This window comes from Bos mutus, chromosome 14 (assembly GCF_027580195.1).
Source record: "Bos mutus isolate GX-2022 chromosome 14, NWIPB_WYAK_1.1, whole genome shotgun sequence".
Lineage (NCBI taxonomy): Eukaryota > Metazoa > Chordata > Mammalia > Artiodactyla > Bovidae > Bos > Bos mutus.
Window position 1 is genome coordinate 19,918,344 of NC_091630.1, and position 23,178 is coordinate 19,941,521.

At 37.4% G+C, this 23,178-nt stretch overlaps 1 protein-coding gene across 5 annotated transcripts in view; it reads right to left on the reverse strand.

Moving 5' to 3' along the window:
* Nucleotides 1–6,240: 6,240 nt before the first annotated feature.
* Nucleotides 6,241–23,178, reverse strand: part of UBR5 (ubiquitin protein ligase E3 component n-recognin 5) — a 137,706-nt gene continuing 120,768 nt past the window's right edge. For all 5 annotated transcript variants that reach the window (XM_070383073.1, XM_070383072.1, XM_070383071.1 and 2 more), the window contains exons 51-59: nucleotides 22,311–22,441; nucleotides 17,676–17,736; nucleotides 15,534–15,709; nucleotides 15,253–15,337; nucleotides 13,770–13,925; nucleotides 13,321–13,434; nucleotides 11,762–11,906; nucleotides 10,086–10,171; nucleotides 6,241–6,854 (exon numbers count right to left, since the gene is read on the reverse strand). In XM_070383073.1, the coding sequence (XP_070239174.1) occupies nucleotides 6,642–6,854; nucleotides 10,086–10,171; nucleotides 11,762–11,906; nucleotides 13,321–13,434; nucleotides 13,770–13,925; nucleotides 15,253–15,337; nucleotides 15,534–15,709; nucleotides 17,676–17,736; nucleotides 22,311–22,441 (1,167 nt within the window). In that variant the 3' untranslated portion in view covers nucleotides 6,241–6,641. The remainder of the gene's footprint in view (nucleotides 6,855–10,085; nucleotides 10,172–11,761; nucleotides 11,907–13,320; nucleotides 13,435–13,769; nucleotides 13,926–15,252; nucleotides 15,338–15,533; nucleotides 15,710–17,675; nucleotides 17,737–22,310; nucleotides 22,442–23,178) is intronic.

The following is a 23,178-nucleotide window of genomic DNA, read 5'->3' on the forward strand; positions in this document are numbered from 1 at the left end:
ATGTAAGATGGGATTCAGAAAGGGAAGGAAGTGGAAGGATCATTCAAGTTAATCATTCATACTCATATATCTTGTCTTTGCTGCATCAGCCTTCCCAGCTGGTGGAATGATTACAAAGGCCAGAGTTGAGGATGGGCATGGGGAATCTCCGCAGTAGAGCCAACATACCTTTGCTCTTTTGGAGGGATGCAGAAGCTAGTAGGCCTGGTGGTATTTTGGGGATCTCAGTTGTCAGTTTTCTGGATACAGCCAGCCTGGGGTCTAGTGCTGTTGATCAGCATATGGTTAACTTCCTCCACCTGGTTGGGATTTTAATGTCTGCAGAATAACTACAGGGTTTGTGGTAAAGAACCTGGCTGCCAGTGCAGGAGAAATAAGAGATGTGTTTTCGATCCCTAGGTCAGCAAAGATCCCCTGGAGCAGGGCATGGCAACCCACTCTTACCTGGAGAATCTCATGGACAAAGCAGCCTGGCGGGTTACAGTCCATGGGGTCACGAAGAGTCAGACACTAATGAAGCGACTTAACACATGGCTCAGGATATTAACTACAGCCCTTGAGAACAATTAAAGGTCCTCAACTTTGTTTTATAGCCAAATTGTTATTATTTTGTCTTGTTTGCCTGCTTTCCTTTGTTTCTGCATTTTCTTACTTCTCTTATTAAATCTGCTCTTTGAAACGCAGGGAAGGCCTAGGAGGCTAAAGTTTTTCTACCAACAAGAGTCAAGGGTCACAGGAGTTCTGTCCTTTAGAAGGCCCTGCAGGGTCCTGCTTGGTTTCAGAATTGCTGGATCATATAGTAGATCTATTTTTAAGTTTTTGAGGAATCTCCATACTGTTTTCCATAGTAGTTGTATCAATTTACAATCTCACCAATAGCACACAAGGGTTCTCTTTTCTCCACATTCTTGCCAACATTTGTTATCTCCTGTCTTTTTGGTGGGCTTCCCTGGTGGCTCAGACAGTAAAGAAGCTGCTTACAATGCAGGAGACCCAGGTTCGGTCCCTGGGTTGGGAAGATCCCCTGGAGAAGGGAATGGCTACCCACTCCAGTATTCTTGCCTGGAGAATCCCAGGGACAGAGGAGCCTGACAGGTTACAGTACATGGGGCTGCAAATAGTTGAACATGACTGAGCTTTTTGATGCTAGCTATTTTAACAGGTGTGAGTTGATATCTCATTGTGGTTTTGCCTTGCATTTCCCTAAGGATTAGTGATGTTGGGCATCTTTTCATGTACCTTTGGCCACTTCTACATCTTCTTTGGAAAATTGTCTGTTTTGCCCAACCTTTGCCCAACTAAAAATTGGCCTGTTGGCTTTTTTGCTGCTATTTCAGTTTTCTTACTTTGGATATTAACCCCTTATTAGATATATGGCTTGCAGATATTTTCACATTCTATGGGTTATCTTTTCATTTTGTTGATCACTTCCTTGGCTATGCAGAAACTTTTTAGTTTGATGTAGTCCCACTTTTTTTTTGCTTGTGCTTTAGGTATCATATCTGAAAAATCATTGCCAAGATCCGTATCAAGGAGCTTTTTTCCTATGATTTCTTCTAGGAGTTTGATGGTTTCAGATCTCACATTTAAGTATTTAACCCATTTTGAGTTAATTTTTGTGAGTGGTGTAATATTCTAGTTTCATTCTTTTACATGTGAATACCCAATTTTCCCAGCACCATTTCTCCATTCAGTATTCTTTCTTCCCTTGTCAGATATTAGTTGACTGTAAATGCATGGGTTTATTTCTGGATTTTTAATTACGTTCCATTGGAATGACTGACTTTTAACAAAGAGAATACATGGCTTTTAAGTCTAGTACATAAAGAACAATATGAACAGCTTTTGCCTGGTTTTTTCTACCTTTTGGAAAGTTTGCCTTAGAACTAAGGTACCATTCTACAGGAATCCAGAAACTGGCCTACAAAGAAAGATGGCATAGAGAAGCCATAGGAAGGAACTGAGGCACCCAATCAATAGGTACTATCAACTTCTTGATGTGTGAATGAACAAACCATTAGAGGATTCCAACTAGCAGCCACCAAGTCTTCCTTCCACTTGAAACATCAGAGGCAAGCCATCATGATCATGTCCTGCACAGATTCCTAATACAGAGTCCAGGAGCATAGTGAATGATTGTTTTATACCACTAACCTTGAAGATAATTGGTTGTGCAAACGTAATAACTGGAATAACCTCCATTGTACTTACAGAGATATGTGTGGTATGACTGAAGCAAGCAGCTGAGCCTCTGGTACAGAAAGTGTGTAATTTCATGCTACTGATGGCTTACAGTGTACCAGTTAAGATGCACAGACCCTCATTTCTCCAACTTAAATGATGTCTTAAATTCTTTTAAAATTTTAGTATATATTATGTTTATAATAAAATGATGTACAAACATAAGACAAGTTATAGACTATTTCATTATTCTATGTGGTATTGTGATTTATAATAAGCAATACGTATTTGGTCTTTTATCCCTGTTTCTGGCACTAAGCTCCCCAAATCCTCAGAATTTCCTAATAATAAAATGGTGACTTTTTGGACCACTCATTAGGATAGGTTCTGGTTGCCAGGGGCACCAAGCAACTTTCCCTTGAACTCCCTGTGGATTGGTTGTTGGCTGTTTGTTGGTTTAGTCGCTAGGTCATGTCCAACTCTTGCAGACCCCATGGATTGTAGCCCAACAGGCTCCTCTGTCCATGGGATTCTCCAGGCAAGAATACTGGAGTGGACTGCCATTTCCTCCTCCCTCCAGGGGATCTTCCCAGTCCAGGAATCAAACCCGGTGTCCTGCATGCAGGCATTCTTTACCAACTGAGCTATAAGGGAAGCCCTATGGGCTGGAGGTTGAATCAATCACCAGTGGTCAGTGTTTTAATCAATTATGCCTGTGTAACGAGGCCTTCATAAAAACCCGGGAAGACTGGATTCAGACAGCTTCAGGGTTGGTGAACACACAGAGTTGCAGAGAGAGGGCATGGAAGCTCCACACCCTTTCTCAGGCTTTGCCCAGTGTTAATCTTCCACCCAGCTGTTCCTGAGTTATATCCTTTTATGTTATCTAGTAAGTACAATGTTTTTTGAGTTCTGTGAGCCACTTCAACAGATTCATCAAACCCAAGGAGGTGGTCATAGGAACCCCTGATTTATAGCTATTCAGAAGTACAGGTAACAACTCGGGCTTGCAATTGCTTTCTGCAGTGGAGGCTGGGTCTTTGCCTTGAAATTTGATGCTATCTCTATGTAGATAGTGTCAGAATTGAGTTGAATTATAGGATCCCCTGGAGAAGGGAAAGGCTACCCACTCCAGAATTCTGGCCTGGAGAATTCCACAGACTGTATGGTCAGTCCATGGGGTCACAGAGTCGGACATGCCTGAGCAACTTTCACTTTCATGTGGTGTCAGCACATTGCTTGGTAGTTTGGGGGAACCCCTCGCCATATATACACACCTACATGTTGGAACTGGGTGCTCAGGACCTTTAATGGCCATGACTGGCAACTCACTTAATTATAATCATACATTCCAAAAACTAGTGTACCTGATGTTTGGGAATGCAATCTCCAGAAGGGCTGGAGACATCTGACTTCAGCACTTACCAGCTCTGTAACCTTGAACAAATTATTTTAATCTGTGCCAAATTTCCTCTGTGTGAGGATGGTAATAGTGCCACAGAATAAAATGATATAAAAGAAAGCATTTGACAAGCTGCCTAGCACACGGTAAATACTCAATAAAAGAGAGCTTTCATGTTTGTGAACAATCCAGTGATTTTTAATTTTATGAGGTAATATATATAAGATTCTTTGCTTATACTTAATTCATGGTATTTTGATATGACTAAGTCACATTTTAAATACATTTCTGTATTAATCAAACGATGTTTAGGGAAGAATTAATCTCTATGTTCATGCCTATCTTTAGGTTAATGTAAACAGTGAAAATCTTTTTACCCAGGCACAAGAGGAAGAACCTAATCCAGGAGTAGATGATTTAAAAGTACTTTTCCCTAAGAAGGAATAATAAGAAGGAAAGGTTTGGCTTTGGGGTATTTACCAATAGGGGGCTTTATATTCACGAATACAACGAGTGCTCTGGACAGTGTTTCAGAATCATCTGGGATGCTGTTAAGAATAACGATTTCTTATATGAGTTACTAAGTCGAAATGGGATTGAAAGGATGAGCAAAGCTTAGAAATTTGCATTAACAAGACAATCACACCTTCAGAAATATGAGAACTACTGCCTCAAGGGAAGCTCTCCGTTTTAGACCTAGACATTGGTTCATTACCTCTAAATAGATAAAAATATTATCTTTAGGAGATAAATTTATCTTTAGGGGCAAGTACTAAATAGTGAAATTAGCTATTTAAAAAGCCTCTCAAGTATTCCCCAGGAAGCCATTTATAGGGAACAATCTTGATATTCAGATAATTCAGGGGGGAAAAAAAAAAGTAACAAAACTTTGAAAACCTTCAGTAAAGTTCATTCTTGGTCTTCGCTTCCTAAATTTGTTTTCAAATCCATTAGATTTAATCACTAAACAAGACCAAAAGAGAACTTTATTTTATATGATTTTATTTTACATTTAGAACCATTTTATGCTTTACTTTAAAAAAAAAAAAAAAAAAACTCACTCTGCTTTTAATACTCCTAAAAGCATTTTAACCAAATCTTGATTTAGGAAGACTTAAGACATTGTGCATTATTTTAAATACTTTCATTCTTTCAATAACTATTAAAAATAAGTTCACAATTAGGTTTTCAAATGTCCTAATCATATCTAGTTTGTTCTCATTTAATGTTTTATCAATTCCATCATGTGCATACAGAAGTTTTTCAGACACACTGATGAAAATCAGTTCTTAATCTAATTACTATTTCATTTATTCAGAAATAGCATTTAGACATAAAACCAATGTCTCATTTTGTAAAATAAACTTTGGTTAATTTACACATCTAATACATCATATTAAGTTTTAAGTAGTACAATGAGTTTCACCACTGTTGCTTTAGTTTTTAATATTTATTGTGTCAGCAGGGCTGAAAATAATGTGGTTCAGTCTTCTGAAGGAAGTTTGTTTTTTATATATATATATATATATATACACACACACACACACACATATATATATACACATACATGTATAATAAAGCACAGTGCCTTTGAATGTGAAAAACATCCCAAAGGCCAGGAGTCCTACAAAGGAACTACAAAGAAGGAAAGACTCCAGAGACTCTCTCCTCATTTTCAATATGCAAAGTGACTGGTTTAAGTCACTTTATTGAAGACATGGTGAAGAAAAGTGTTCCTTATTATGCCACTGAATAAAGCTACTAAAACCACAAGAATTTAGAGATAATGATCCTAAACTACATAGTTAATGGATCATCAAAAAAGAACTTCTCAGTTATTAAATACAACTGGATTGACTTCTGATGCCAAGTAAGGCTCATTTTACTTCCCCCATTTGTATAAAAGAAAATGTGGCCTGGCCAGTGCCATTCAGGATTCTCTGCTAACTGTAAAATGTGGACCAATTTCCTTCTGTTTCTTATAGTCCGTGTGTACATTCAGTTTTTTAAAACAAAATTTTTATGCACATAACCGTGTCAGGTACTGTATTGCCCTTAGTTTAAAAAATGTACAACTACATAAATAAAAACTATTGTTTCTTCAGTGTTACTTGACATTTCTTCTGTAATTTATTTAAAAAAGTAAATGTAACAAGATACTTTAAAAAGGCTAGATACAAAAGTAGTTAAGCTGCTCACGAACATTTAAAATTTTCCAAAATGTATCTTCAATAATCATGATCTTATAAAACATTTTACAGTTATCAGAAAGTGCCCAGGCTGAGTTTACATAACTGAAATGCCTTAGTACAAATGTCTAGTTAGAACTGAAGTGCAGTATACCTGACTGACTGCTCATTGAAATAGGGATACAAAGAAAAAAGTTGATTGTGATAAAGTACTGTGCATTGGCCCCCATCGTATGTACAAAAAAGTGCCCTCAAATGAACAAATTACATGCAAAATATTAGTGATATCATTTAATATCCTAGAGCTCAATGCAGTCAAACCTCAATAAAAGTGGTTTTTATAGGTAAAAGTGATTTCATTTCTTAAGATCTGAATGTTCAGAACTTTTTTACAAGTTCCATATACGATACACAACCGCAGCCAACCACAAATTAAACACCGTAAAAAAAGTTAAAATGAAACACAGAACATACTTAATTTTTTATTTTGAAATTCCCTATTCCCTCTATACAAGAACCTTTGCTGAAACACTTTCCACAAAGGCAGCAGTGAATTTTCAGAACGTTTTACATTTTTTCCCCTCAGCAAAAAGATAAATCACAGTGTAAATTATGTTGTTCTGCTGTCATCTTTGGCTGGGGTTAGACCCAGAAGTTGTTGACTAGCAAACCATTATAGTCAAATGTTGCTAGTGCTCCTCAGGCCTTTAAGCTACAAACTCAGCAAGGAATGTTTGCATTCATCTCTTTAAGGTAAAGGTACCACAGGGTATGCGACAGCATCAATTTCCATAAACTCTTATAGACAAATGGGAAAAATCTACAAAATTAGCGAGTAATATTACACAGCAATACACACGTTTTATACTCTACACAAAACCAAAATTCTTGGTCTTAATGGCGAGTAGCAATTTCTGTTTGAGAATCTGTTTAGAGGAATAGAGTGGGACGTAAAGTCGAGAAATGCAAGTATTTGCAGTAGGAAGGTGCTGGTCGTCTGGTGGTCTTATTGTGATGGAGGGCATAGGCTGAAATCCTTCTTCACTGGCTGGTAATGACGGGCTTGATGTCCAAAAGTAAACCTAAACAGGAGTATGATAATTACAAGTTTGGCTTTTAAGAGATTAACCCTTAATTCTGGCAATTATACATACAGCCCCATTCTTGTGTTAAAACCTACGAAGAGGTATTATTTAGAAGTGTCTTTTAAATTTCTTGTATTGAAAAGGAAAGTTTCAGGGTTGGAAAAGAAAAAAGTGTCAGGTATGTAGAAAAGTGACTATGTTTCAATGCTTCAGCTTCTCATTTGCAACATGAGGCTACTTGATCAAATGCTGTCTAAGGGCCCTTCCTGTTGCTAAATTTCGCAGGGCATGTCTTAGTAGGAATAAGGTACAAGGTCTCTGAAAAAGGTTCAAAATTCACAGAGGCTATCAAAAAGTTATTCTGCATTTTATCTACTAGCAAAACCACCCAATACTTTTCAGTGGTGCATTGTGATACACAGTAATTTTGTAACAGTAATTTAGTGTCAGACAGCATCTACTGTACATCAAAATCCACGCAATAAGCCATGCTAACACTGAGTTTTAAAACACATCTAATTTGTGTAATATAGTGTAAATTACTTTTTCTTTAAATATAACCAAAGATATACTTTCCTGAAATATTTTTATTAAAACATACTTTTCCTCATTGATAGTAGACAGTGACTATCTCTTAAGGTAAAGCTTTTAAAATCTTGCATTTATAGTACACAACTAAACAGACAAACAAAAGGGCTTCCCGAAGGTGGCACTAGTGGCAAAGAACCGGCTTGCCAATGCAGGAGAGCTAAGAGCTGCAGGTTCAATCCCTAGGTCGGGAAGATCCCCTAGAGGAGGACACAGAATCGTACTTCAGTATTCTTGCCTGGAGAATCCCACATACAGAGGAACCTGGCGGGCTACAGTCCATAGGGTCACAAAGAGTCAGACACGACTGAAGCAACTTAACACATACAAACAGACAAATATATTCATTATCTCAGAGTGACGAGGAACCCTAAACTAGTTATGTGAGAAATCTCATCTAGAATTCTATAGGAGGAGGCAGGGAAAAATAAAACTCTTCAAGTGTCAGGGTCTCCAAAATCTTCAAAGAATTTATAAAAGGGCTGGAAGGTACTGTAGACATACACCTGGCCCAACCTACTCATTTTACAGGTAAAAAACAATGTAAAGTGTTTCTCCAAGGATAAATGTGGTTACCCAGAGCCAAATTACTACACTGCTGGACCTCCAAGAAGTTGGAAAAAGATAAATACATAACAGAGGACTTCTCAAAACTTTTACTAGTGAACTATGACTTTCCAAGAGGGAAATATACTATGTGTATAGTTTTGCTGCATAACCCTAGGGCCAATAATTCAAGGGAGAAGAGTTTAGGAAACCCTCTTATATTCTTATGACCCTGAGACACATATGGAAAAGCCTAACAATATGTGAAGGATAACCTCCCAAAAGAGGAAGAGGAGGAGGTAGAAGACACCACGATATACTGCTGCTAAGCTGCTAAGTTGCTTCAGTCGTGTCCAACTCTGTGTGACCCCATAGACGGCAGCCCACCAGGCTCCCCTGTCCCTGGGATTCTCCAGGCAAGAACACTGGAGTGGGTTGCCATTTCCTTCTTCAATGCATGAAAGTGAAGTCGCTCAGTCGTGTCCGACTCTTCGCGACCCCATGAATTGCAGCCCACCAGGCTCCTCCGTCCATGGGATTTTCTAGGCAAGAGTACTGGAGTGGGGTGCCATCACCTTCTCTGATATACTGCTAAGCCCAAAGAATACAGGAGTTTAAAGAGTGAAGCTCACAATTAAAGCTGTTGCTGGACATTTTGAGGCCCCCACAGAGGGAGGTAGTCTCTGTCTCTCTTTTGTAAACAAGACTGAATAGTTAGCAAATTTCTCTTCTAGGAGATGGCAGAAATGCAGTGAGATTTAACTTGACTGACTAGACAGGACACACTGGTTTTGCTCTGAATCCAGATTGACTACAGAAACCCTAGTAAGCAACTCAGGTACTCCTAAAACCAAAAGGTGCAGATACAGTATCTGCATTGGTAGGGACTTCAGTATTGGTCTACAAGTTTGTCAAAGTCAAAATACATGGAATTATAAGGAATGAACCTAGGGAACAGCCTAGGAAACTACCAGATGGCTACGTCAAGAACAAAAACCAGCTGGCAGCTAGGACTGCTGGACAACCTGTTGTGCTATAGTAGGGAAACACTGGGAGGCCTGGGGCCACGTGAAGATGAAGGAATGCTAAACACGTGGCCCCTACCCCATAAAAAACAAGTTACTAACTACCTTTAAAGGTAAATCGGAAACTGCATGCTTTCCTGCCCAACTATTTCCCCCTCTCAAATAAAATTGGGGGATATATCTAGAAATTGTATCATTTTTTATACATTCCATAGAGGTTTGGTTTAGAATACTAAGAACTAAGGCTGGTTCAACAGGGGAAATGTCACAGGGAACTATGAGGTATGAATAGAGATTTTCTGGATAAGGAATGTCCCTCAAATTTCTACAACAAAGTCTAGAGGAGGCTATCTTTTAAGGCCACTGGACAGGTTGATTCGGATATACTCACAGTTGGACATAAACTTCACAGACTTGATAGACTTCAGTATGATCAAAGTTTATACTGTCTTAATTTATGATCTATTAATTTATGTCTTAATTTATTAACTTAAGTTAATAAGTAATAAGATTAAAATCATAGACCATTCCCTTCTCCAGGGGATCTTCCCAACCCAGGCATCGAACATGGGTCTCTGGCATTACAGGCAGATTCTTTACCATCTGAACCACCAGGGAAGTCCTACTACTTTAAAGATTAAAATCATAGACCTAGTACCCGTAATTAAGTTACTCTATTCATAGTATACAGAGCAATTACGATTTAATTAAAAAATTTTGCAAACACTTGCAACTAGTGAAAAAGATTAAGGATGGACGAAAGAGGCCATTAACATACATCAGCACTCACTATAGGCGGAAAAACAGGTCTCAACAGTAAGCTGGTATTATATCTTCAGGACTAAGGATAGCATTTTAATAGCTAAGATGTATTTCACTCTATTTATAGTTTTACTCATACTTCAGATGTCCTTATTATAGAATAGAGAAACAAAATTGCCTTTTATTTCTGACCTTCAATTTCCTTAGCCGAAATTAAAATCATTACCAATTTAAAACAAAAGGCTGTCTTTCATACAGTATTTAAGGTTTTTACAGTTTTTTCTACAAATTTTATGAAAACACTTACAAGATCTTGTCGTTCTGTCATGCTCATCTTCTCTACAATTGACCAGAACCACCGCTTGAACTGCAAGAGCTTCTCAGCATTTTCTCCTACAAATAAACATAAATTCAATAAATACTATGCATCAGTTGTATTTTTAGAATACTACTTATAAAATTAAAATGTGAATGGGGGGGTGTCTAATCCTAATACAGGAAATTAAGACCATTTGTACAATGTGAAACTTCTACAGTTCATTAGCCTATCCCAATGACCAAGAAAAACAAACCACTAGCCTCAAAAAATCACATGACTTTAATTCCATCACTAAGTCATGATTCTTCTCCTGATGTTAAACCAGTGCTTCTCAAAGTTTAATGAGTTTACAAGTCACTTGGGAGATCTTTTTAAAATGCAGATTCTCATCATTCACTAAGTATGGAGGAAGAAAGGGGAAAGAAACCAGAGATTCTGCATTTCTAAAAAGCTTCCAGATGATGCTGATATTGTTGATTTGAGGATCATACTTGGGAGTGTCTTTAGATATTTTTTCCCCTTCTAGGTTTTTGGTTTATATCAATAAATAAACCAAATTCTTATGTCACAAATATTGTAAACTATATTATTATTTAGCACAAAAACTATTATGCAGTGATCTGCATGTTACCAAGCATGAAGGAAAAACAAGAAAATTTACCCAAATTTAACTTACTATTTGGCTGAAGCTGTTTGCAAAATATGAAGAATAAAAGGGAAAAAACTGGTACATTCATGCATGGAATTAATCTTGGACTAGAAGTATAGTCTTCTCATGAATTTCTTGGAAGTTCCAGTATTTTATTGTATGTGTTAGTCACTCAGTCTTGTCTGACTCTTTGCAACCCCAGAGACTGTAGCCCACCAGGTGCCTCTGTCCCTGGAATTCTCCAGGCGAGAAAAATGGAAAGGGTTGCCATTCCCTTCTCCAAGGGATCTTCCCAACCCAGAGATCAAACCCTGGTTTCCTGTACTGCAGGCGAATTCTTTACCATCTGAGCCACTAGGGAAGCCCATTTTATTGTATAGTCACAGCTAAAAAGTCTACTCCTAGAATATGGGACTTTGCAAAGAAAAAGTTGCAACAAATCAAGCACTGAAGACAAATATTATTCTAGAATTATCACTACCTCTTGTTACTCTTTCTAGATTTTTCATGTGGTTGTGTGTTATATATCTTTCTAAGTGTGCTCTGGGTTCAGTTCTGAAGTTCTAAAAAGTGAAGTTCTGTATTTTTGAGTTTCTTATTAACAAATTCAAAAGAGAGGCAGAAGGGAAAAAAGGCTACATTATGCAATCAAATTCTTTAGAGGACTTAAGAAACATGAATTGGGAAAGGCCAACAGAATTGTCATATGGATTATTTTTTTCTAAATAAATAAAAACCCTTTCAACACAGTTGTTCACCACAAAGAATTTTTACTATTTCATACTAAACCATACATTCTTTAAAATATAGAAAAATAAAGCAATAAAAGAATTAAGAATAACCTAATAATAAGCTATCATAGTTCAAACATATCTTAAAATATATAAAAACCCAAGTAATAAACAGCATTTCCTAAGTCCCTATAAATAGATTAAGAATTAGAAACCCAGAAAACTGACTGACCAAATTATCTGTATAGTTTATTTGTTACGTAAACATTTAATAAATTTCATACCTGATTCATCATTGAAAGAGGTGAAACTGATCAGCATCTGCACGTTAACCTCACCACAGCCATTTACCAAAAGCCTAAAGTCTTCTGCTGTTAAATCTTCTAATGAATTTTTTGGAAGCACATCCAGTAGACCTTTCCTCATTGCCTAGAGGATTTCAAAAATTACCTATTTATTACTATCAGTACTTTATTTTCTACATAGCAGTTATTATCATTAAAGCCCAATGTCTAATTTTAATAGCCTAAGAATACTAAATAATACTAAAAAGTGAAGTTCTGTATTTTGAGTTTATTAACAAATTCAAAAGACAGGCAGAAGGGAAAAAGGGCTACAGGTTCAACAGTAAAGGACTATTATTTTATCTCACGAGTTAAATAGTATTTAAAATTATGCTAGTAACAAACAGGCTGGTCCTTAAGAAACAATCTGTTAATCATGTTATCCTATCAATATCCTAGGAAAAGTATGATGATGACAAAAACCAATATCCCTGACACAAACTTACTGAGAAATGCCAAGAACTGTTCTAAGCACCTTACATATGTGAATTAATTAACGCTAACCTCATCCTCATTTTGCAGAGGAGGGAACAAAGGCATAAAGTACTTGAGTTGTTGCTAATGTTATACAGCTAGAGCAGGCTGCAGTCATGATTTGCACCCTGACAGTATTAATTCCAGAGCCCACACAATTATTCCCAGCACAGGGATCCAAACCACTTCATAAACACTTTTCACCAGGAGGAGAAACAGTTAACGTAGTGGGCCTGATGCTGCTCTTTAGAAGAGTATGATGGGAGGATGGTCCTTGACAGGCATCTGGAAACTTGGCTTTTGGAATGTTCCCTACATTATTACTAACTGATGTGGGAATAAGCTCTGCAGTAACAGCTTGCCTAGACTATCTGTGCAAAGGTGATTTATGATGAACATGTGTTTTTCCTCTGGGAGTCTGACAGGACTCTGATATTTCCTCTGCTAGTAGGACTGGTCTCCAATAAAAAAGCTGCGCCCCGACTCTTAAGTAGGCTTCCCTAAACACAAACACTGCATACGCACTGCTGTAATTCACTGCTGGAGGAAGAACATACTGTTTCTCTGTGACAACTCATACCCCCAGAAAGAGAGCTTTGAAGCTTGTACCTGGATTCCTCCAGACTCCATCTGATGTAAATCTCCCCTTGTGAGAGTCCTTTTGCTATAATAAACCATACCGATAACTGCCTCCGAGTCTAAGGAATCCACCTAGTGCGTCACCAGAGGCATGGATGGTTGCAGGACTCTAAAACAAAATCATCTGAGTCCCATAAAGAATCCTTTCCAAATTTTTACTCACCAGATCTACTTTCTGATGATTACATGGTTTTTCCAAGTAGTTTTACCCAAAAAGAAAGGAGTTGGTCTGGACTCAGGTACAATTTATACTGTGCGTAAACTCATTTTGGTTTTAAAAATTTTGACCCTTCATAAGCAAGCTGAATACACTGTAAGCTAGTTTAAAACACAGAAGATACAAATAGCCTCATCAGATCAAGTAACATTTTTTGGAAAAAACTTACATGTAATGGCTGTTCTGCAACTACCAACATTCTATGTTCAGCATATTTCCGCACATACTCATAAACATTCTGAGGAGTGACTGGTATATTTACACCATTAGGAATAAGTTCAACCTGTGGAAAATTTAGCAGTGCCATTTAAAACCAATTTTGACAAAGCAGGAGTAAGTTAACAGTTCATAAAACAATTTCCTGAAATTTTAAAATCTAAAGATAATTCTGTATTTGACAACTAAGAAATGCAGACATTCTAGGCCTAAGTAACTATAAACTCTTCAACCTCTCAATCTGTCTCACTAACTCTCCATCCATTCATATCTTTCTCTCCATCTCCTACTGTGTCTTTGTGTGCATGTGTGTGTGTCTCTTTCTCTTTCTTGGTCCCTATCTATCTAAATTGTTTTTCTATGTATCAAGCACAATAGACTAACCAAATTCATTTGTTTTACCTGTCCTCCACCTTCTTCTTTACACAGGTCAATTGCAAATGCCAAATCCATTGCTGAGAAAACAGCATCAGCATCTGAACTCTGAGAAGCAAGAATAAGTTGCCGCAAACTCTCGTACATCACAGGGTCAAAAAAAGCAAAATCGTGCCAATTGACCTAAGAGAGTAATCATATGAAAACGAATTATGAAAGAAACATCTTAATTGAATTCATTAGTTAAGTTGAAATCTATGATAAAAATTTTATCTAATTTGAAGATACATGATACACTGATATAGAATAATATCCCACTAATATAACTGATCTAAAGAGGTAAAATTTTAATAAGTCTTTGGCTCTGATAATACATTTAATTTTCAAAGTATGAAAAGTATATATTTTTAAAAAATTTAAAGCCAGGAGTGTAAAGCTTTAAGTTCTAAATTTTTTGCAGGAACCAGCACTAATTATTAAAAAGTGATTATGCTGAGCAGCTGATCCTAAATACACATCCTGTAATTCCAGATGATAAATCTAATGCTCAAAGAAATTCAGGAACTTGCTGAAGATCATATATCATTGGGTTATAACTTGAGTCTGTTTGATTTCATGACCTTTTCCATAAACCTTGCTAAAGGCTCAACATTTCTATGCTGCTAGCTTTTAAGTCCAGTTCTTTCTCTGCACAAGAGCATTTTACCTGGAACACGTCAACAGAGTCAGCATTTAAAAAAAAAGGAAAAAATATATATTATAGTATGATATGCTGTAAGAGAAAACAATATTCACTATTGGGTTTAAGCAGAGAAAATTACTGATAGACCACAGCGTTAACAATGCTAACTCATATCAGATGTGTGGTGTGCATCTGTAGCAAAGACCATACAATATTTTGTTGTTATAGTGTGTAATTAGTATTATGCCTTAATTTAAAGAATGTGTTTTTCTCTTCCTACCTTCCCCATCATAAAGGAATGTACAAGTTGGCAAACTACCAAAACACAAAAGAAAATATGCTAATTCTGTCACCAAGAGATAATTATCAAACACTGCTGAGCTAGATGTTCTTACCTTTTCTCCCTTCTACCAACATACATCTTACATACAGTTTTGAAGCTAAGAGTGCTCTTTTCAATACAATGCTGCTTCTATTGCCATTACTTGCTAGAACAAATAATAATAACACTTACTGAACACGTACTATGTGCCAGGCACTATACTGTTGTCTTTACCATTGTATAAATGAGTAATAAATGTCCAAGGATTTGTCTGCAACAGGATCCAGGTCCGCCAATCCCTCTAAACTCACCTCTGTGTTTCTCATTTTCCTATGCTGTCTCCTCCATGTATTGAGATTTTCCCCCATGTCATTAAATGCTTGAACATGACTTTATAATGACTAGAATGCTTTAAAATTTAATATTAAGTTAATGCCATAACTATATATTTTATAAAAAAAATTTTTGCAACTGTAAAAGCAGTTAGATTCATTAAAATCACTTACTTTCCTACCAAGCAACACTTTAATCACATGTCTATTCAATGTGATAGGACACAGTTCATTCTGTAATAGACACAGTCCAAGAATCCTAAAAATAAAAACAAGCAAATAGTAATTAAATAAAAAATTCTAGACCACATAACCCCATATACATAATATACACACTTAAATAAATTTTTATAGTGGAAGATATATATACACATTTTACAGACTAAAATATTTTAGAAAAATCTCATAAACTGAAATTTAAAAAAAATTCAAATATAAGATTAGAGTGACTTTACCTGCCAATATTTCTGAAACAATTCAATCTTGCTTCTGTGTTTTTGCCAGGCCTTGGAGTATAAAATCCTCTTTTTCCAGGTTGATAAAACAAAGGGGCATTGTCGTCACCATCATCTGTATCATCTAAATCCATATCTACTACACTTCGACTAGAACCATGACGCTTTCGGTTTTCCTAATAACAGAGTATCAGAGATCAAGTCCCAAGATTTTATTTCTATTTTAGTATATGTGTATACAAGAGAATGATTATTATTTAAAAATACCATTATAACCCTCTTTAAAATTAGTAATAATCCAGGTACCCACTCCAAAAAAAATGAACAGTAATATTTTTAACATTACCGAAGACTGATATTTAACAAAGCATACAAACTGGTTCTCTTAAATCACTTAAATGTAAAGTTCGATAAGTAAAACAAGTTTCATATTTAAATGTAAATAAACTTTATTCATTCTTTCAGAATTGTGATATACAAAGCTTGTGCCTGTTAATTTCTCTGTCCATTCAAAATCACTCAATGAAACTCTGGTAGCTTCTTTTACGTTGATTCCTTAAATTTATTTTCCCTTGATAGAATTCTGGATTGACAATTTGTAAGGATGATGCTGCAACTGTCTTCTGGCCTTCTGATGAGAAATCCACTGCCTTGCACATTACTGTTTCTATGTAAGGCACTATTATTTTCCTATTAGTTTCACAGCAGCTTGATTATCCCTAGTCAGATTTTTCTCTCAGTTTATCCTGTTTAGGGTTCACTAACCTCCTTGAATCTGCAAATAAATATGTCGCGCACCAAATTTGGGAAGGTTTCAGATACTATTTCTTCAAATATTTTCCTGTAGCAATCTCATTCTCCTCTTCTGGGCACTCCAATGACATTAATGTTTAACATAGTCCAACAGGTCTCTGAAAACTTGTTTGAGATCTTTTCTCTTTCTATTCTTCAAAATGGATAGTTTCTATCTTCAAACTGACTGATACTTTTCTATATCATCTTCGTTCTGCTATTGACCTATTCAGTGAACTTTTTAATTTTCATAAGTACTTTCTATAATTTTACCTTGGTTCTCTTTTTCTATTCCACTGTTGTGAATCTTTACCTTTCCATTCATTTGCTTATCTTACAGAACATGAGATAAAGTGTTTGATAATTCCAACAAGTGGGGTCACCTCGAGGTTAGCATCACTTGGTTCTTGTCCCAGGAGAATTGGTGAGTCTCTGCTGGTTCTTTGTATGTTGAATAATTTTGGAGTGTATCCTGGACATTTTTTTACTAAGTTATAAAACTCTGGGTCTTGTTGAAATGATATAGAGAATGCTAAATTTTTTGGCCTAGGTAAATAACCAGATAATAACCTGGTTAGGTTCAGACTGGAAGTATCTTCTGGGTGCGGTGGTCCCAGTGTCTGCCTCTTTGTGACCCCATGGACTGTGGCACTCCAGACCCCTCTGTCCTCCACTATCTCCTGAAGTTTGCTCAGATTCATGTCCACTGAGTGAGTGATGCCATCCAACCATCTCAACCTCTGTCACCCCCCCTCTCCTCCTGCCCTCAATCCTTCCCAGCATCGGGGTCTTTTCCAATGAGTTGGCATCAGGTGGCCAAAGTATTGGAGCTTCAATAACAGTCCTCCCAATGAGCAGTCAGTGGTTCCATTACCAAAAGCCTTTTAATTCCACTATGGGTCTGTTCTGCATATGCACCATGTGGCACAGTCTGGTAGTATAGTTTATTTCTTAAAGCATGTGCTATCTTCCAGTTAAGAGAGAGCAATGGGGATCAGCTTTACACTCCTGCCTGAAATAATGCCCCAACAGTTGTTTTTCAAGTTTTGACTTCCCTCCAATTTGTGTGCTGCTGTTTATTTTTCAGAATTCTCAAGCAGTTCCTTTCTTAATTTTTTCCAGAGTTATCAGTTAAAGAGATACGATTATCACTGGCCCTGAAGTTCTTAGGGAGCTTACAAATTGAAATACAGCATGCACTTAACAGACAAGAAAGAATACTAGAGTGGGTAGCCATTCCCTTCTCCTGCGGATCTTCCTGATGCAGGGATTGAAAACCTGGGTCTCCTGCACTGCAGGTGGATTCTTTACCATCTGAGCTACCAGGGAAGCCCACAAAACATCCCTTACCTGTACTTTTTCTGAAGAGTCTAATAATCCAAGATCCAGGATACTATCAGCTCCATTTTCCCTAAAAACAAATAATATTCCAGATAACTGAAATTTCTGAATTTAGTGTAGAGAAAACCATATGCATTTAAATTTGTAAGACTTTATCAACATACTTGTTTTGAAGTAAATAAGTATCTAGGACACTTTACTCGTCTTAATGCAGTTCTAGGAGCAGAAATGTCAATAATATACACAAAGATACTACATGTATGATCCAAGACAATGAACTAAAGGCTATCCGATTTAAGACAAAGTAAATGCAGTCTTCATAGGGGACTGAAATTTGAGCTCAGGGAAAACACTGTAAAAGAACAGGAAAAAGTTCAGAAGGCAACCACAATAGGAATCAAATGTTCCAGTGTATTTAACTGTTCTAGAATACTAACAAATTCACTGTTCAATCCATAAAGGCAGGTGAAAGCAGTCAATATTCTGTATTCTTGTATTCAACAGAAAATACTACTAAAATAGCAACTCTTACATATATTTACAAATGTCTTTCCCCTCCCCCCAAAAAAGGCACATTATTTGCAACTTTTTATATAGCAGGCTAAGCTATACTCAGATCAGATCAGTCCCTCAGTCGTGTCCGACTCTTTGAGACCCCATGAATCGCAGCACGCCAGGCCTCCCTGTCCATCACCAACTCCCAGAGTTCACCCAGACTCACGTCCATCGAGTCAGTGATGCCATCCAGCCATCTCATCCTCTGTCGTCCCCTTCTCCTCCTGCCCCCAATCCCTCCCAGCATCAGAGTCTTTTCCAATGAGTCAACTCTTCGCATGAGGTGGCCAAACTACTGGAGTTTCAACTTTAGCATCATTTCTTCCAAAGAAATCCCAGGGCTGATCTCCTTCAGAATGGACTGGTTGGATCTCCTTGCAGTCCAAGGGACTCTCAAGAGTCTTCTCCAACACCACAGTTCAAAAGCATCAATTCTTCGGCGCTCAGCTTTCTTCACAGTCCAACTCTCACATCCATACATGACCACAGGAAAAACCATAGCCTTGACTAGACGGATCTTTGTTGGCAAAGTAATGTCTCTGCTTTTGAATATGCTATCTAGGTTGGTCATAACTTTCCTTCCAAGGAGTAACCCTCTTTTAACTTCATGGCCGCAGTCACCATCTGCAGTGATTTTGGAGCCCAGAAAAATAAAGTCTGACACTGTTTCTACTGTTTTCCCAACTATTTCCCATGAAGTGGTGGGACCGGATGCCATGATCTTTGTTTTCTGAATGTTGAGCTTTAAGCCAACTTTTTCACTCTCCATTTTCGCTTTCATCAAGAGGCTTTTTAGTTCCTCTTCACTTTCTGGCATAAGGGTGGTGTCATCTGCATATCTGAGGTTATTGATATTTCTCCCAGCAATCTTGATTCCAGTTTGTGTTTCTTCCAGTCCAGCGTTTCTCATGATGTACTCTGCATATAAGTTAAATAAACAGAGTGACAATATACAGCCTTGACGAACTCCTTTTCCTATTTGGAACCAGTCTGTTGTTCCATGTCCAGTTCTAACTGTTGCTTCCTGACCTGCATACAAATTTCTCAAGAGGCAGATCAGGTGGTCTGATATTCCCATCTCTTTCAGAATTGTCCACAGTTTATTGTGATCTACACAGTCAAAGGCTTTGGCATAGTCAATAAAGCAGAAATAGATGTTTTTCTGGAACTCTCTTGCTTTTTCCATGATCCAGCGGATGTTGGCAATTTGATCTCTGGTTCCTCTGCCCTTTCTAAAACCAGCTTGAACATCAGGAAGTTCACGGTTCACATATTGCTGAAGCCTGGCTTGGAGAATCTTGAGCATTACTTTACTAGCGTGTGAGATGAGTGCAATTGTGCGGTAGTTTGAGCACTCTTTGGCATTGCCTTTCTTTGGGATTGGAATGAAAACTGACCTTTGCCAGTCCTGTGGCCACTGCTGAGTTTTCCAAATTTGCTGGCATATTGAGTGCAGCACTTTCACAGCATCATCTTTCAGGATTTGGAATAGTTCAACTGGAATTCCATCACCTCCAGTAGCTTTGTTCGTAGTGATGCTTTCTAAGGCCCACTTGACTTCACATTCCAGGATGTCTGGCTCTAGGTCAGTGATCACACCATCGTGATTATCTGGGTTGTGAAGATCTTTTTTGTACAGTTCTTCTGTGTATTCTTGCCATCTCTTCTTAATATCTTCTGCTTCTGTTAGGTCCATACCATTTCTGTCCTTTATCGAGCTCATCTTTGCATGAAATGTTCCTTTGGTATCTCTGATTTTCTTGAAGAGATCCCTAGCCTTTCCCATTCTGTTGTTTTCCTCTATTTCTTTGCATTGATCGCTGAAGAAGGCTTTCTTTTCTCTTCTTGCTATTCTTTGGAACTCTGCATTCAGATGTTTATATCTTTCCTTTTCTCCTTTGCTTTTTGCTTCTCTTCTTTTCACAGCTATTTGTAAGGCCTCCTCAGACAGCCATTTTGCTTTTTTGCATTTCTTTTCCATGGGAATGGTCTTGATCCCTGTCTCCTGTACAATGTCACGAACCTCATTCCATAGCTCATCAGGGACTCTATCAGATCTAGGCCCTTAAATCTATTTCTCACTTCCACTGTATAATAATAAGGGATTTGATTTAGGTCATACCTGAATGGTCTAGTGGTTTTCCCTACTTTCTTCAATTTAAGTCTGAATTTGGCAATAAGGAGTTTATGGTCTGAGCCACAGTCAGCTCCTGGACTTGTTTTTGCTGACTGTATTGAGCCTCTCCATCTTTGGCTGCAAAGAATATAATCAATCTGATTTCGGTGTTGGCCATCTGGTTATGTCCATGTATAGAGTCTTCTCTTGTGTTGTTGGAAGAGGGTGTTTGTTATTACCAGTGCATTTTCTTGGCAAAACTCTGTTAGTACTTGCCCTGCTTCATTCTGTATTCCAAGGCCAAATTTGCCTGTTACTCCAGGTGTTTCTTGACTTCCTACTTTTGCATTCCAGTCCCCTATAATGAAAAGGACATCTTTTTTGGGTGTTAGTTCTAAAAGGTCTTGTAGGTCTTCACAGAACTGTTCAACTTCAGCTTCTTAAGCGTTACTGGTTGGGGCATAGACTTGGATTACTGTGATATTGAATGGTTTGCCTTGGAAACGAACAGAGATCATTCTGTCGTTTTTGAGATTGCATCCAAGTACTGCATTTCGGACTCTTTTGTTGACCATGATGGCCACTCCATTTCTCCTGAGGGATTCCTGCCCGCAGTAGTAGATATAATGGTCACCTGAGTTAAATTCACCCATTCCAGTCCATTTCAGTTTGCTGATTCCTAGAATGTCGACATTCACTCTTGCCATCTCTTGTTTGACCACTTCCAATTTGCCTTGACTCATGGACCTGACATTCCAGGTTCCTATGCAATATTGCTCTTTACAGCATCAGACCTTGCTTCTATCACCAGTCACATCCACAGCTGGGTATTGTTTTTGCTTTGGCTCCATCCCTTCATTCTTTCTGGAGTTATTTCTCCACTGATCTCCAGTAGCATATTGGGCACCTGCTGACCTGGGGAGTTTCTCTTTCAGTATCCTATCATTTTGCCTTTTCATACTGTTCATGGGGTTCTCAAGGCAAGAATACTGAAGTGGTTTGCCATTCCCTTCTCCAGTGGACCACATTCTGTCAAATCTCTCCACCATGACCCGCCCGTCTTGGGTTGCCCCACGGGCATGGCTTAGTTTCACTGAGTTAGACAAGGCTGTGGTATACTAGTGTTGCTGTATCCAGAAATGAGGAAGAGGAATGAAAATGTAGTACATAAAAGTCAAGAAGTGAAAAATAGTTAACAGCAAAGAAAAGAAACTTCTAGCAATAGTCTTTGGCTTGGACCATTCAAAAGCTCTGAGACTGGTAAATAGCTAGAATAAATTAAACGGCTGTTTACTTCAGGATTTAGCCAACCCACTTATCCATTTCTAGGACCATATCTAATCTTGAAGTTCCTCATTCAATATCATGACTAGGAGGAAAAAAAAAACACATCTTCATTTAAAATAACACTTCAAAGCCTCAAACTGGATATTAGAGTAGCCCCAGGATAGAAGGGCACAGATTAAATGTATCTTCTTGTCACTTTAACCTGTCACTTGGGGAAAAGAACAGTAAGTAATTTAAATTAGGTATTTTTAACTTTTATATTAAAACAAATATATTGCACAATAAAAGCAAAGATTTGCATGATTTCCAAGATAAATCAGGATGCCTAAAAGAAATTTCTTATTTACTACAAAGACTCAGGGATTACACCCAATTCCTTGAGGTATCTGGCCTTTGCCATTAGAGGTATTCAGGTGGAGAACGAGATGTACTTCTTATAAGTTAATTTATAAATAAGGTTCATAAAATTTATCTTCAAACCTAAAGTAACTGCTAAAATTCAACCCTTCTAGTAACATGTGAAACTTGGCTGTCTCACTCAGATTTTTAAGCCATCTCCTAAAATTAAAACCATTCAAGTCTTGCACTATTTAATATAGATGATAAGATATGCGAACACCTGTATCCTAAAAATAAAGTAGCTAATGTTTTTTAAACTAAAATGTCTTCCCAAATGTGCGTATTACCGTCCATGTGCAATAATGAGTTCCATGGCTTCATCTACTCTTGCTCTCAGAGAATCTTCACTTGCTAGAAGCAGCAGCAGCTGAGCTGGGGATAACTCCAACAGCATGCCAGTGATTTTACTTGCAAATGCCTGTAAATGACAAACAAATGTTACTTGCCTCTACTCTCTGAAACCTCTTGTTTAAATTAGCAATGTTTTATCAAGGGGCGAAAAAAAAGGAGAAAATATAAGAAACTTGGATAACAAACTAAAAAGTTTCCAAAATATTTTCTAAGTGGAATCTATGAAGAAGAGAAAGGGAGGAGACATTAATTTTCCTGATAAGGAAATTATTAATTAGCCTGATAAAGGACATCTATGAAAAAGGCCACAGCTAACATGATACTTGATGATGAGAATTGTAATGTTTCTTCCCATTTGACATTGTACTGCAAGTTCCACTTAGTACAAGAAGGCAAGTAAAGAAAATAAAAGTAATCCAGATTGGAAAGAAGAAGTAAAACTCCTTTTTTACAGGCAACAGATTCTCCATGTAGAAAACAATGACAGATATCTACAAAGATGTCACTAGAACAACACATGAGTTTATATTAGGAGATTAGAAACTTAATTATAGAAAACTTTGGTAAGGAATAAGTAGTCTATGCATTAGCAGTCTTATTAAAGCTAGTTTAATATTTATTTGTTGACAAGCCTTTTTAAAAGACTTCTGATATTCATGAGTAAACATAAAAATACTCAAGGTCCTTTTTTCCCCCTTCTTCATCAGAGGCCTGGAAACATTTTTTTTTTCATTTAGTGTAGGAAAAAAGAGAGGGAAGAAGTGAAGGAAGGAGAAGCAGAAAGAAAAAAGATGCCCATACTTA